At 44.9% G+C, this 16,867-nt stretch overlaps 1 protein-coding gene across 1 annotated transcript in view; it reads left to right on the top strand.

Moving 5' to 3' along the window:
- Positions 1-12,382, top strand: part of TEX264 (testis expressed 264, ER-phagy receptor) — a 511,145-nt gene extending 498,763 nt beyond the window's left edge. Inside the window, exon 4 of the mRNA XM_069206754.1 lies at positions 10,386-12,382. Within this exon, the coding sequence (XP_069062855.1) occupies positions 10,386-10,711 (326 nt within the window). The 3' untranslated portion in view covers positions 10,712-12,382. The remainder of the gene's footprint in view (positions 1-10,385) is intronic.
- The last annotated feature ends 4,485 nt before the right edge of the window (positions 12,383-16,867 follow it).

The following is a 16,867-nucleotide window of genomic DNA, read 5'->3' as shown; positions in this document are numbered from 1 at the left end:
GCATTTATGGGATAAAAAAGCCAAGCATTTAATTTGCTGAGGCCACATGGCCGGTACTGGCCTAAGCTGTGGTGGCATGAGGTTACTAGACAGTTATTAGAGACATAGGTGCCACTACATCCACAAACTTTGGGATGGAACTTGGTATCTCGAAGGGCAAGTGGCTGCACGGTGCAGGGCCACAACTGATATGCACGCAGGCTTTAGGTCTACTTGAGTGAGTGTTTCTGAACATTTTAATTTCTCTTTTCCTTCCAGACCTTCTCACTCTGCCTCCTTCCATGAGTTGTGTTATGTCTATTTGTATTGCACACTAATCATCTGTCAGGGTATCCAGGCACTTCATCAGGTGTGTAGGTGAGTGTCCTCTCAGATTAATTCGAAGAGCCCGGACATCAGCTTCTTATGGAACTCAAAAAGTGAGGAGAAGGCTCTGATGCATTGTGGGAGGCCATTCAATTTTTTTGGTATGATGTATGTGCTCTTGTGAATGTGGGGGATATGTGAGAGCGAGACTGAGCATAGGTGTCTGTCAGGGTGATGAAAGTGTATGTGGTTATTGAGGTATGGCAGACCAGCGTTATGTAGGGCTTTGTATGAGTGAGTGAGGAGTTTTAATTGGCTGGGTTTGTGAATGGGAAGCCAATAGAGCTCTCTGAGATGTGGGGTTGGCATGGCAAGTCAACTATGAGTCTTGCAGCAGTGTTCTGGATGGTCTGGAGTCTGTCTAGGAGCTGCTTGGCGATTCGGGCATAGGGTGTGTTGCCGTAGTCAAGCCTGCTAGTGATGAGTGAGTGTAATTACTTTATTCACCTGCTAAAAATGATAATGTGCCTGAAAATATGGTGGAAAATAATCCTGGGCTTTCCCTTTACTGTTCCCCACAAATTCTGCACGTTCCATACAACAAGTTTTTGATAAAGGTAGAATGGTTTGGTTTCTTGTGCTTTATGCTCTGTGCTCTAGGGTGCTATACATTATCTGTACTGTGGTGTTTTGGTGATACAGCAACACAACAAGATGATGGACGTAGTGCTGAAACTTTTCAAACACTCCCCCCGCCACCCCAAGTCACAGTTCTGGGTTAAATCCATTGTTCTTTTGCTCACCATGCCACCCTAATTTGGTCCCAGCCATATGCATATCAGTCTTGACCCTGTTCCCCATGGAAACAGTCCAGCCCGAGCCCAGATCTGTGACTGGGGGTGAGTGTTTGAAAAGCTTCAGCACTCCATCAATCATCCTTTTGTGTTGCTAAAGTTGCCCTAAGTGGCCAGGGTGTGTCCAGACATGGGTCCCTTGCTCACCGTGGCACTGGATTCAAGCCAGCCTGGCTGATCAAGGGGTGATACTCCGAACCAGTCCCAGGATGCCTGTTCCCGGTCCAGGGAGGACCTGGCCTGGCAGTTCAGGCTGGACTGTTTCCATGGGCAGCAGGATCAAGACTGATTTGCATATGGCTAGGTCCAAACTGGGGTGGCATGGTGAGCAAAAGAACAATGGATCTGTGACTTGGGGGGGGGGGGGGGGAATGTTTGAAAAGTTTATGCACATCGTCCTTTTGTGTTTTGGTGATACACCCCTAATATTTGATCACTATTTATACAATGTCATGTCGCCTGTTTTGCAGTCTGTGCACTCTATCTAATATTTAAGAGAGATTGTTTCTACTGTTCGTTTGTTGTGCGCACATTTCCCGTTTTCTGAGCATGGGTGAGTACATCTGCCGACAGACCATATCAATTGTTTGGAAGTGGTTTTCATCAATGATACCCATTTATATTTGTTTTACTGATGAGAATGATATTGCTACTAATCGAAAAAATAGTATTGCACAAACAATATATTTACATGATCTATTGCAGCATAAGTATGTGAGCTTAGCAAAAGTACTTGGCAGTCCCAGGTGGGCATCATCTGATTAGATATACAGGATATTCTGCAAGCCCCCCCCCCCCCCCCAAGTCTTGCTGTTTTTGGAAGGACACTCAATGCCTTCATATACTGGGGCCTCCATTATCCAGCCTTCATCCATTCTCAAGCTCCATTTATTCAAAACATGTCCATCTGTTTTGGGAAGTGTTCCTCTTCATGAGTAGAAGGCCCGAGCTAAGGAAGTTTTGAGTCTATCTTTAGAGTTCTAGCTCATCCAAGATGTCCAGAATAGCTATTTGGGATGTGACAATTGCACAAAAGCTAAAAACGTTGGTTCTAATTGTTTTTTGATGGTGAATATATGTTTTTCTCTTCCCCTTGTGATCCGAGTGATGATTCCTGGGTTTCCTGTTCACAGGATGGAGAAGTATACAAAAAAGTAATGGATGGAATGCTTAAATTAATTTCACCCACTATCAATTACTCTGGCCGCATCCCAGTCTATTGTTATTTTGCACACCGTGCCATCTCAATTTGGCCCAGCTACATTCAAATCAGTCCTAACCTTGGTCCAAAGGCAACATTCCAGCCCAAACTAATAGGCCAGGTCCTCCCTTAAATGAAAGCCAAACATGCTAGGATATGTTTCATCCTAGTTAGCGCTTATCAGCCAGGTATAGTTTGGTTCCAGTGATGCATTGAGTATGGGACCCATGTCTGAGAATATCCAACCCACTTAGGACAACACACTAAAGTATACAATAAAGTGATGGGTGGGGTGCTTGAATTAATCTCAGCCACTGGTAATTACTCGGGCCGCATCCCTGTATGTTGTTATTTTGCACAACGTGTCACCTCAGTTTGGACCCAGCCATATGCAAATCAGTCTTGACTGCTGCAGTTGGATCCAGCCCAGACTACCAGACCCGATCATCTGCAAAACGGAACAAAAGCAACTTAGGACCAGTTTTGCTCTGTTTAGGGCTCATTAGCCAGGTATAGCTTGGTTCCAGGATAGAGAATGAAAGCATATGCTTGATTGGGTTTCTAGGGTATGTTGCTAGTCTGAATGAGGACTTGATAGCAAGCCACCAACTTAGACCTTGTATGGAACATTACAATAGTTGTGATGTTGACATTTGGGAGAACTATGTTCGTTTTAAACTCTCCTTAGCTACTACACATCCATGCATTCTCACCCAGTGTGGTTCAGCCACATTAGTTTCTAGTGATGGTTTGTAACAGGTATTCTTTTAATGTGTGCAATTTAATTTTGTGGAGTTTTCTTTCAAATATTTATTGAGTTCTTCTGCCCCAGCAATTTGGGCAGTCATCCTACATTTCTGCACAGGGTCATTCCCATGTATTTGACTGTGCCAGTCTGTTTCGCTGCCAGTACTGATACTGATAGTTGTATGCATGATCCATATGTATCCACGCTAATTATCCAAGCTTTATTTCAGCATTTGCATTGTCTGCGATGAAGGATTTGCATGTGACTGTCTTGTGTACTGCCTGATACTCCTCTCCAGCTTTGAGTCAGGCAATATTATCAATTAGTTCCGAATTTATTGCAAATGCATTTTGGGGTTGGTGGGAGGTATATCCCAGGAGAGTGCTGGCGCATTCAGTAGTGCCTTCATCCTATCATGCACCCAGGCCAATAACTGTCCATAGGTTAGAGTAATTGTGGAAGTATATGAATATTACACTCGTATCCAAAACTCTTCCCTGACTTATTCAAACACGACGCCCCATCCTCTTTCTCACTTCCTTCCCTTATTTTTCACATACTCTACACAATGTCCTGTATTATTCCCTACAAATATTGAATTATTTTTTCACAGATCTTGTCTCGGTGCTTTAACAACCTGCGTTGTCCCATTCCTCACACATACAACCAGTCATGCCTTATTCTCATAGAGTATCTCATGTGTTTTTCGACTTGGTGATGGCATCGTCTGTCTCCTTCCACACATAAACTTAAACTTATTATGCCTTACTCCTTGCACATCTTTTCCCCTCCTTCTCACACACTTTGCATTTTGTCCTGTAAGTTATTTGCCTGGCATCTCGCCTGCCTTGTTTTTCACACATTCTACACCATTTCCCTACAACGCATGCATTGCCTTGTTCTCCACGCATACTAAGTCTATGCTTTCTCTTCCTCGCCACATGTCAGATAGTAAGTCATATTTTGGTCCTCACGTAACTTGCCATATTGTGTTCCTTAGGCACCAGTAATCTATCCTGTTTTTATCATCCTGGACTCTGTACCAGTCCTGTCTTATTTTCTGTGGTCCAAGTGCTCTATGCTATCATATGCCTTGCGCCCAGTCAAGCAGACCTGTGTTATTTATTCTTCACACACTCCAGCTAAGCTCATCATGCCCTTCAACACTCTCTTGTGTTGTATTACTTACTCACCTTTTGAGCTGGATGTTCTAATCTATTTAAAATCCCAAAGCCCTGTCACACTTTTTACATCTACTGTGTCTTAGATCTTACTTAATAAACTTTGTTCTGAATTCTTCCTCCCACATCTCAAACTTTGTCCTGTTTTATTCCCAACTCCACCCACAATGTCTGGCTCTTTTCTCACACAAGTGACAACCCAAAATATTTTCTGCCTTATTCTCCAAACCTTTAACTTTCTCTCCCCTTTGCCTCTACGAATACCCTTTCTTATCTAGCCTTTTCAGAAACCCTCACACCTGTCAGTTTGTGGGCTCATTCCTTGCTCCCAGACCAAACCCCTGCTTTCCCTCTCTCTGCCCCTGCTAAATTCCTCAAACGCAAGTACTCTGCTTCCTGTCACATTCTGTATCCTCGCGGTACAGAAGTTCCTCTTCCAAGTTTAGAAACTTCGAAAGATTCGAACGTGTTGGGTTCCCAGGGGAAGCGTGTTTGCTCCTCCATGGAATACATTTTGCATACTTGATAATAATGCAGGACAACTCTTGAAAATTATGTATATTGCATAATCTGTCCTTTTTAAATTGTCGTACATTGAACAGTTGGGGATATACCCTGAATATCAGTGAGAGTCTGACCTCCCTCACCTTTGGAAGACACGTGGTTCGCCTAGAGCACACAAAGATTCGTAGATGAGAACAAAAGCAATGCAATTGGCCCACTTCCTATACCAATCATATGCCACAGGCTGCGGGTGTCTTTGTCCCTTTATCCATCAAGCACTCCCTACACCGCGCGGATGTCTCACGTGACGCCTGCGGTACACTCTGCACCGGATGTGGCCATGCTAGAGGGCCATAACGCGCAGGCAGCCGGATGTAATGCTGGAGCGAGGCCCATCGACTAATGGAATTGCTCTCAGAGGCACCTACAGGGGCAGCGGGCCCTTATGCTGCAACAACACTTTTGTTTGCATGGCTGCATTTTTATGCATCAGGGCATGGAAAGTGAAAGGGGCTTTGATGAAATCATGTCTTGTGAGTAAAATGTATCTATCTGACCGTGTCCTAAATTAAAGAGTGGATTTACAGCATGGGGATGGAGCCACAAGGTGGGACTAGAGCACTATGCTCAGTATACTATCACTCCAACAGCCATGACCCCGGCTAAGGTAATCTTGAAAAGGATAGTTGTTTGAAATAACACAGTGATATACTTTTAACTAAATAGTACTGAACATTTAATTGTCTTTGTGTTATTTCGTTTTCATGTTTTGATTTTTTAAAGGGTGGGACAAAGAGTGTAACACCGTATGAAAAACATTAAAATAATGTATAGGAATGCAAAACACCATATCATTATATGATGTTACACTTTGAGGAGCGGGCGATTTGTAAAGTCATTATGACTGTCGTAATAGGAATACAGGAAAACTGTTTTATATACTCTTACATGGCTTTGAGAATTGGCCCTGAAACATCCAATTAGTAAAAGTGCAAAGAGGGCAGCATTTCGTTCCATTAGTGCCAACTGGAGGAGAATGTCATAATGTTATTCCCATTTTAGATGTTGTGGAGCCAAGTTACAAAGTGTATACATGAACGAATACTACAGATGTATGTACTCCAAAATGTCTTTATGCATAGACATGTGAGGTCCTAAGCTATGTAGAGATGCGCTAGAATATAAAAATCCTTTCACCTATTATTTAAGGAATGTTAGGGTCCCAGTCAAACATAGTGTTCACGGAAGAGGAAGAACGTCAAAGTCTGGATTTAGTACGAAGAGCTTGTGGTGTAGCTAAATACCACAAAAATGTAAATTAAGGTTCCTGGGGGGGGCTATATATTGCAATTAAGTCGATGCTGGGAGGAGATGTGGCGTAATGGCTAACATACCGCTAAGCCACCGAGGACCCGTGTTCGAATCCTGGCCTCAGTGCTTGGTTCAACATTATGCGATTCTAGACAAATCACTTAACATCTCTGTGCCTAAATGTGTGAAATATATTTGTGTAATTCACACTTGAGGTACTCTGTCTTGTATGTCGTCTGCCAACCACCATATAATGTATAGCTCTTTGTTGCTTCCTGGCTTGGTTTGTGCTATATAAAGACCACTGCATACATACATAGGGAAGGTCAAGAGGATGATTGCATTGAAGTGAGATGCATAGAAAGGGATACTGAAGAGGTTTAAGTACAATGGCTGAATTATGATGAAATACGGGAGGAATGAAGATGAAAGATAATCTAAACTAGAAAATGAAGCATAGACTGGAAGAAATACAGATCAGATCATGGTAGAACTACATAGTATAAACTTAATGCAGCCAGAGAGGAAACCCGTACTGAAGCAGTAGTTGGGTAGATCAAAAAAGAAGGATTAAAGTGTTTTTCCAAATCTCAAAGACCTGAAAACGGGAGATTTTCGTATTTGTAGAATTTGTTTCTTTGAATGAGGAAGGCGAGTACTGAGTGCAAATAGTATTAATGAGTGTTACAGAAGAATGTTGGAAGAAAATTAATTTAATAAGTTAAATATATCTAACTTTCGGATAGGATAACACAAAGATAGATGTTTTTCATCTGCATTTCGCCAGGTGTCAGACATTCAGACACACAGTGGTGGAGAGAATCAGTGGCTGATGCTAAAGGGACAGCATCGAGGGAAAATAAGAATGGATCAAGGATAGAAAGCTGTGGAAGTCATCAAGATAAAGCAGCACTAGACGAAAGCGAATCCTTTCAGAATACTGACAGTATGAACCAAGAAATGAGATTCAGCTTAAGAGAAGGGTAAACCAAGTTGGTATCGGAAACGAAGCATGGTCCCATGCACTAAAACTGCTTATAAATCAAAATAGAAGAAACGCTGTGAAGACATGCCTGGTCATAAAGATTATATGTCAAACGAAGCACTCTTTCTCTGGAGAGAACAAGGTGAAAGCTGAACTTAGGAGAAAACAACGTTTGCTCGTAGAGATAAAAATGGACATTGTGACTGTGCAACTAGTTTAAGAATCTTTGAGTAATGCGGAAAAAGAGATTCTGTGGAAATGTTATGAGTGGCCAACATTTGCAGCATTTGTTCAGTATAAGAACAACAGTAGTGGCTAGATGGAGGAAAGAAGCCCCTTGCGAGGGAAGAATTAAAATACAGGATTATGCAGGGAAGTAAGAAATTGTAGGTAGTTTTGGTAACTTTGGAATGCAAACTGCAACTTTCTGAACCAATAAATTTAGCTAAGGTCAAGAAGTATTGAACTACTGAGTTCATTCACTGTGGAAAATCGAGAAAAATAGGAACTGGTGCTGGTCGTGCAACACCAGTCCTAATAATGCCAGGCTCCCATTAGAATAACCATGGCCTAATTTCGCCTGCATTCCATCTTCTCATGTTTTCCCTTACCTCCTAATTTATATATCGAGCCTCATTTTTTTAGGCCTGACATCAGGAAGAACATTTTATTTCCACTTTTTGTTCCACTAAAATTATATGCGTAATATGCTTACATAGGCCTTCAGCCAGACCTCTTCATCTATTGGTCTGTTATTGCTTCATTCACATTTTAGTTCCATTAACTACAGCATGGAACAGTGGGTCAGCCCACTTCAACTACTGTGTGTCTTTACTGTGAGTGATAGCATTCTGTCCTTTCACTAAGAGCACATCCACACAAAATAGTTTTCTTTGGAACTAGGGACTCCTATGGTAATGTTTTTTTAGTTTTTTTTGCTTTCATGCACTCGTTTTCTTACGAGGGTGGTGGGGGGGCATCTTCCCTGACAAAGTTGTGCAGAAACCATAATAAGCATTGTCAAAGTCAAAAGGCCCGCAGCCAAAGCCAGACCTATTTGCTTTCCCTGTGCTGTGTACATAAGGAGCCAAAACATGGTAAATGTCAACTACCATGTCCTGAGCCCACATAGAAACATCTGTGAAGACAAAACCTGAGAACACTATGGACCTTATTATGACTTCTGCGAACGGAAAAGTCTATCTGCTGAAGTCCCGGCGGGTAGGTTTTTCGCCAGTGTGGCAGCCTCCCTGCCGGGCCCATTACAAGATTCCTGCTGGTTCAGCGGGTGGGAACTCAGTTTCCACCTGCTGGCCCAGCGGGAAACAGCCTACAACAGTGAAACTCCCATTACTGGATCCCAGGAACCCCCACTGTATCATTATTGGAATACAGGAACCCCCCACTGAGTCAGTACTGAAACATGGGACCTAATCTGTTAAAAATATTTAATTTTCTAAGCAGTCGCGGACCCCTGAGGAGGCTTCACGGACCCCCAGGGTTCCCCGGACCAAAGGTTGGGAACCACTGGCCTATAGCATTGTTTCTGGCTTGTAATCGAGCCGGCGGCAATGCTGTAGTGCATAGGGTGCACCAGACCCGTTGCAATGTTCACTGTCTGCAAAGCACCGCCAGGCCACAGTGAAGTCGTAATCTGGTGGTGCTGGCGATCGAACCGCAGCGCTACCACCGCAGTTGTAATATGGCGCTCGGTCCGTCACCGCGACCCTGTTGGTCATTAAACCGCGAGGGTCATAGTGAGGCCCTATGTCTTGGTCCCACATTACAACCAGAGCCCTGCACTCTAAAGCAGCGTAGTCTGGACCTATCCAAACCGCATCTCAACAGTTCTGTTACAAAAACTACTGCTTTAAAAGTCCACGATGCAAACAGAATCCATAAAACCATAACTTAAAAATAACTATAACATCCGTTTAATATTGTGTGCAGCTACTGCGGCATCCTGTGCATTCATGTGGGCCGCATATATTTATACACTTTGCATGCTCCCTTATCTTCATGTCTGTTATATGTTAGATCAGTGGTGAAGCTCTAGCGGCTGAGGTCTGTGTTTGATATGCAGCTCATTGGTTCAAGCTTTGGCTTTGTCAGCTCAGATTTCCAACATTCATAAGTGAATGAAATGACCACAATTTTCTATTAGCTATTAATAATATCATACCACAATGTTTTACGAAAAGTGCTTTAGACAGAAACCACCAAACAAATATAGACTTTGTATTATTAAATACTTATCAATTCCCTTTGCACTGCCATCAAAAAGTAATGTTTGTTCCTTACACGTAAAAAGAAAAATTCCACACCCACATCAATAATTTTCCTATTGGGTGAGTAATTCTCACCTGTTTATGGTCTTTATACAGCATTTGGAAGGTAGATGTGATCAGGTCACTTCAGACCTGTGTGATTTAGAGGCTGCCAAGGATAGGGAGGCAGGGGGTTAGTATGCATTGTGAAGTGTGTGACAGCATGCATGGAACCTGCAGCTCACAAACTAACTATCGCTTCATTCACTTGCTGACTGCTCTTGCATGTGATCATGTTCAGCACTCTGGTGCCTTTAGGCTAGGTTCCTTCTCAGATCGGTGGAGGGCCTGACTCGTGCCTCAGGTGGCCGTGGTCTTCAGGCACTTTATGTATACTGCAATGCACTGTGCTGTACTGTAGCATTTATGTTGCGCTTCATACACTGTTATGCTATGCCAGTTTTGCCTCTGCATAAATATCTGACCGAGACAGGAGACCATTACCAGTGTATCTACAGGGATGTGCGTTAAATTGCCCCGCTAACAGAAATCATGTACTAAGTTTTTTTTGTCTGTGTTGGACAGTTCATCTGTAGAACTCCGACCAGTGGAGAGTTAGGGGCATCACCTAGAGTGTTGCAGTACAGTGCTGCAGATATTAAAGAAGATGCACATCAGTAGAGCTAGGCGTAGGTACTGGTTCTGGAGTAGTAGCAGACCTGCAGATCAGTAATGAGATGCATCAGCCAAGCAAAGCAATTGTAGAAAGTGCTGCAGATCACAGTGGATGAATATTGTAATATATATGTCTGTGTAGGGCAAGTACTTGGATAGTGTAAATGCTGGAGATCAGGATTGAAGTACGAGGTACAGATCTAGGAGTAGGACCCCAACAAGGAATAATTGCCATCACGGCAGGTTAGAATTGTGGAGTATTGACATAGCTTTACATGATTAGGGTCTAGTAGTGACTGTTGTTGAACCTGAAAGCTAGTCATTTTCATTAACCAGTCTCCATTTTCTTGAAGGTACGGACATGCTGAGTGACAGCAGCTCTATGAGCCTGGAGGGACCAGATAACAGCCGTGAGACTTCAGTGGCCACCAACATGACGAGCGACTTCCCAACCACCCGCAACCGTGAGGAGGTGGACAACCGGAGTGAGCACAGCTACAGCGAATCCGGGGCCAGTTGTTCGTCCTTTGAAGAGTTAGACCTCGAGGCCAGTGCAAATGAGGGGGCAGCCGGGCGCCCACCCCCAGTGTCCCAGATTGGCTTCAAAGTAGAATTGGACAGCAGCTCTAAGTGGGACAAACAGCCTCTGCTCATGGAGAAAGTGCGGGGCGAAGAATAGAGTTATCACTTAGCACCAGTTAAGCCAGGAATTTCTGGTAGTCAAGCATTGTATTGTTAGTCATTTTCTCCAGCCCTTATCAAAGTTCCTGCCCCAGGGACTGTATTTCAACAAAAACGCGCTCCCAGGAGAAGAATTGCCAGTGTGGTGCCTCGCGGCTGGTACATTGCAAAAGGCATTCCAAACCCTCTCTTGTGAACCTTCATTCTAGAGACCTCACTCAACTCCCATTTCAGACATGTCTCGAAGATCTCCAGCCTCTACTTGATGGGCATTCTGCTACCTTATAATGGCATCTTCTCATTTCTCCTCCAGGGAGGGCTGTTCTCAGGGGCATAATGATAGTTTTAATTATATATTTATATTTTAAGAAATTATGGTGTCTTGTGGGGGGAAGGGGGCTGCTGGTTTGGGCATCCATTTCCTAAGGAAAGAGGCCAATTCCACATTTGCTGCAATATACTGTGTGCCACACAGCCGGGCTAAGAGTCTGTCCATTAATCATCCCCAGATGCAGTGTGACGTTAAATAACATGAGAAGCACTTTTTCACCCTCTGTCCCCTGATTCTTGATCTGCTGCTAAGAATAAAATTCACACACTAATTCACACCTGGTATTTTTTAAAAGAGTATTTGGCGAGGGCAGCGTAAAAATAAATACTTGAACCACGCAGTTGTACTAGTAGTTTTAAACAGGTTAACATCCTTCCTAGCTAGTAAGGCAACATCATTTCTCATGCACTTAACTGGTGGGAGGATTCGAATTTCATGCTGCTAAAAGAGTAAAGCCACCTAACTCGGCCTTACTCAAGCTGCCTCAGGCGCATTGAGCCCTATCATGACCATGTTTTCTCATGGTGTGAAAGGATCAGCTCCAGTGGTGTAACAAAGGCCCCCGCTGGCATGGGGCCCAGAGCTCCAGGGGCCCCCTCAGCACAGCACAGTACACTGTGCACAGCCATCAGGCCCTTAACTGAGTCCAGAGGGGAGGGCTCCCCCCTCAAGGGACTCTGCAGGGGGCCCCCTCAGGTTTCGTTACACCACTGATCAGCTCTGGAATGTAACTGTCCTCCCTGAAACCAATGCCTACCCTCCCTGGCTCATGTGGCGTGACTCAAGCATATTCACTAGAATCTCAAAGTGACCAGAGTTAGCATCTTCCAAAACCCAGCACTACAAGCATTTAAGTTGGTTTCCTACTAAGGCAATGTAAAGGTAACTCTTCGGGGTATGGATTACAGTTTGAATTATTAATACGCCTTAACCTTGGGAACAAACCACATTGAGAGGTGCAAACCAGTGGTTGAAGGGTCATCAAATTGTGTTTTTCTCAATAACACAGTTGACACACTCATGACTTCACTCAATTCTGCTGATCAACGTCACCTCTTTTAAACACTACTTAAGCTTAGTAATCAGTGATCTTCTTAAACTCCCCTTGAATCCCATGTGTGGCATTGGGTATTGTTTAAGTCTCACTCTCATGTCCCAGCCTGCTACTGGCTGGCCTCTGTATGCACAGGCTTCACAGCTGAAAGTGCATGCTTTTTGGGTCTTTGTTTTTGCAGCACAGCTGTCAGACATAGCTATCAATATGCGTACAATGGGATGTCAGACCCTCAACCTCTGGCTTTCTTGGACCAGATTATTAAAGGCATTTGCTTGAAATTCTGTCAATTATGTCTTGGAAAAGCTTAGTGGCATGTTCATCTCTCACCCAGTGATATTGGCTGGTTGTGTGTATTCTTTCATTTCCACTCGAGTGCTTGCATTGAACAGCATTAGGAACTATTAGCAACTACTCCTCCTGGTTGAAGATTGCCATTTGGGTTTATTTACAGCCCTCCTGGATGTAAGAAGGGTGCACCAAATGTTTGTTTCTCAGACAAAGAAAAGCTTGCCACCTACTAGCTTGTGTTCTAGAGGGCTGAAACCTGTCTGGGCAGAACAATTTGATGGCAATCTCGCCAAGGCTTACCACTAGCTGACCTGAGAGTCTTGGCTCTATTAACATCAATCAATCAATCAAAAAATTTATTAAGGGCGCTACTCACCCGATAGGGTCTCAAGGCGCTGTGGTGGTGGTGGGGGGTGGGGGGGTGGGGGCTGCCATATTACTGCTCAAAAAGCCATGTCTTTAGGTGCTTTCTGAAAGTCAGGAGGTGCTGGGTCTTGCGTAGGTTGGTGGGGAGGGAGTTCCAGGAGAGGTAGGAGAAGAATCTGCCTCTGGAGATGGTGCGTTGGATTCGGGGCACTGTGGCGAGGGCGAGGTCAGCAGAGCGGAGGAGTTGAGTGGGTGCGTGGAAGTTCACTCGTTCGTTGAGGTAGGCTGGTCCAGTGTTGTGGAGGGATTTGTGAGCGTGGATGAGGACTTTAAAGACGATCCTCTTGCTGATGGGCAGCCAGTGAAGGGATCTGAGGTGAGCGGAGATGTGTTTGTGGCATGGGAGGTTGAGGATGAGATGGGGGTCTGCGTTCTGGATACGCTGGAGTTTCTGCTGAAACTTGGCTGTGCTACCAGCGTAGAGGGGGTTTCCATAGTCGGATCTGCTGCTGATGAGTGCATGGGTGACGGTTTTTCTGGTTTCTATGGGAATCCATTTGAAGGTCTACCGTAGCATGTGAAGGGTGTTGAAACAGGAGGATGATATAGTGTTGATTTGCTGGGCCTTGGAGAGAGGTGAGTCTAGGATGATGCTGAGGTTGCCTGCGTGGGTGGAGGGTGTTGGGGGTGGTCCAAGGGCAGTGGGCCACCATGAGTCGTCCCATACTGTCTTGTTTGGGCCGAAGATGATAATTTCTGTTTTGTTGGAGTTGAGTTTGAGGTGGCTAGCTGTCATCCATTTGGCGGTGTCGAGGAGTCCGGCGTGGAGGTTTGTCTTGGCGGTGGAGAGGTTCCTGGTGAGGGAGATGATGAGCTGGGTGTTATCTGCGTATGAGATGATGGTGATTCTGTGGGGCAGTAAGATGTTGGCGAGCGGGGCCATGTAAATGTTGAAGAGGGTAGGGCTGAGGGAGGACCCTTGGGGGACCCTGCAGATGATCTTGGTTGCCGGGGACTGGAAGGGAGAGAGGCAGACTTTCTATGTTCTTTTGGCGAGGAAGGAGGTGAGCCAGTCTAGGGCCTTGTGACGGATTCCTGCGTCAAAAAGGAGTGTGCGGAGGATTTTGTGTCAAACAGTGTTGAAGGCTGCGGAGAGGTCCAGGAGGATGAGTGTTACGGTCTTGCCCTTGTAGACGCTGGTTCTGATGTCAATGCAGGCGATGAGGGTGGTCTCAGTGCTGTGGTTCTTGCGAAATCCAGACTGGGAGGTGTTGAGTGCATAGTTTTCCTCTAGGAAGTGAGACAGTTGGGCGTTCACTATCTTCTCAGCGACCTTGGCGGGGAAGGGGAGAAGAGAGATGGGGCGGTAGTTGGTGAGGTCTTCCGGGTCTGCTTTGGGTTTTTTGAGGAGTGCGGTGACTTCGGCATGCTTCTAGGTGTCTGGGAAGGTTGCAGCATCGAAGGAGCTGTTGATTACGGCGCGGAGCTCGGGAGCGATGAATGGGCTGGCCTTGTTGAAGATGTGGTGGGGGCAGGGGTCTGTGGCAGAGCCTGAGTGGATGGAGTTCAAGTTTTTTTCGGTATCTTCGTCGTTGGTGGGGGTCCAGTTGTGGAGTTGGTTGGGGTGGGGGGGGGTGTTGTGTTGTTGGTCATGTCAGTGGTGGTGGTGGGTGCGGATGGTGTGAAGCTGTTGTGTATGTCTAAGATTTTGAGGTGGAAGTAGTTGGAGAGGGAGTTGCAAAGGTTTTGTGTGTGAGGGGGGTTGATGGTGCAGTATTTGGGTTTGGTGAGCTCTTTGATGATGGTAAAGAGTTCCTTGCTGTTATGTGAGTTACTATCTATGCGTTCTTTGTAGTAGGCCCTTTTGGTGGCCCGGATGAGTTGGTGGTGTTTGGGTATAGTGGTTTTGAGGGTGGAGAAGATGTTCACGGAGGGCTCTTGGCACCATGCTTTCTCAGTTTTGCGGCATTTCCGCTTGGAGTTCAGTGATGAACCAGGGGGCGGTCTTCATGTTGCGTGTGTTGTTCTTACTTTTCAGTGGGGCAAGGAAGTCTGCGCAGGTTGTTAGCCAGTGCATGAGGTTCTGAGCATCAATGTTGGGGTCGTTGGTGAAGGGGGGTGGAGTTTGTGTGAGCTTGGCGTTCAGGTGTTCTATGGGGATCTTGTCCCACATTCGGTAGGGTGTGGTGTGTTGTCGGTAGTGGGTGGGGGGTTTCATGAAGGAGAAGTGGACGCAGTGGTGGTCAGTCCAGTGGAGTTCGGTGGTGTGTGTGAATGTGATGTGGTTGCTGGTGGTGAAGATTGCGTCAAGCGTGTGTCCTGCTGAGAGATGCAGGATTCTTGGAACAGGTAGTCCCCTATGCAGGCTTTACTGTCAGCGGCTCCACCTGTGAGCATCACAAACTGTTCTCAGGAGCACCAGGGACCTCCATGTCATTATTCAAAGGCCTTTTGGAAGATATTTATAATTAAGAGTGAAGGCTTGCATGCAATTCAAGCCCTGTAGAAGATTACAGCTATGGTGTGCCTCCGTCTGCTATCTGCCTAATACTGGAAACCTCTGAAAGGGTAGTTTTTCTGAATACCGTTGACCGAGTCAGGGAACAAGCTCAGGTGCTGCTCTTGATCAGACCCTAATGTGTCATTGGATCCCCTCCATGTGTGCCCTAACCCACATATCTCTGATATGTGTACATATGATAACATCAAAATCTAATATTCCTCGACTCCTAGCCTTCAACAGGAATACTCCTAAAGATGGTATTCTTTACATACGATCAACTTGTTGAATTGAATAATAGCAGAAACTGGCCCTTTCAGCTCTATCACGGACTTGAATGAACTCCAGGACCTACCTCTGTCAGATTCCAGTCTGACAAAGGATATCTTCCAAGTGAGCATTGTCTAGGCTAAATATCTCCCTGGCTGTGGGTGATCTAATCCGGCATGTCTGTAATATTATCAATGGTATATCTCTAATATTATCAACTACGTCAACAGTGTCTTCTGGGTGGATGCAAGTTTGTCCTGTTTGAATTATCGAGGCTTTCAAAGCATTTGCATGAACCTGACATTTTCCTTCTTGCACTTCACCAGTAACTCTCTACCTGGCTGTGAGATTTTCATTAACCATTTTGGCATTACCTAACGAGATCATGACTACACTTGCTGCACTCAGGGAAAATCAACTGTCTGCAGGCAATACAGCAGCAGGTGTTCTGTTGCATCTTTAAATATCTTTCCCTTCTTCCAACAGGTGTTGAAAAATGGTGATGGCAAAACTCTGTATTAAAAAGATAAGCAAACGTAGCTGAAGGAAATAAGAATTTTGGTTGATTCTTTAGTCTTTGCATTTTTTTTTATCACCGTTTTAATTTCGTACCTGCCTTTTTATCACCCGTATACCAGAGCTTGCTTAGAGTATCAGGGTGTCAAGGTAGTTTGGGAAGGAATTGTATTCTGGTGACTCAATGATTCCTGCTCAGTCCACTCCGGTATCAGCACAATAGCGAGCCCTATGGTCAGAAGGCGAACTGCAGGTGTTCGGAAGCAACTCAATACTATACCACTAAGGGTTGGTGATAATACAGCACCTATACTGTAGCCTCTCCACACCATTTTAAACAGACTTTCCCAGCTGGGCCGGTTCCAGAAATGTCCTTCCTGGAGATAAGTCACACATGAGAAACATAAGGTAATCAGAAATGTCAGTCCCCTGAGATAATTGGTTTTGTATGCATATTTTATAGTAGCGGACATAAGAACCCACAATGTTTTTCAGAGCGCATTTAACCTTAGAGCGCATTTAAACCGGAAGCCTCAGACTGTGAGATATTTTTAGAATCTACAGAGAGGGGACATGTCCCTTAGAGCTAGCCACTGTACCGATAAAGACCTCACCTGCAAATGTAAGTTTCCTGGGCCTTGGGTCCCTTAGTTTAACATCAGGAGAGTCTCAATGGGGTTTCTAAGCCCAACCCTTGAACGCTGGATTGTGTGGGCTCACAACTGTAGTCAGCATTTGGTAGATAATATAGGCTGAGGAGTAACAAGGATTTAAGGATCTAAACATTAGTTTACTGCAAAAGTCAGGTCCAACTCTGAGCATGTTC

Source organism: Pleurodeles waltl, chromosome 9, assembly GCF_031143425.1.
Source record: "Pleurodeles waltl isolate 20211129_DDA chromosome 9, aPleWal1.hap1.20221129, whole genome shotgun sequence".
Lineage (NCBI taxonomy): Eukaryota > Metazoa > Chordata > Amphibia > Caudata > Salamandridae > Pleurodeles > Pleurodeles waltl.
The sequence above is the reverse complement of the archived record's forward strand: the minus strand, read 5'-3'. Positions and strand labels throughout refer to the sequence as shown.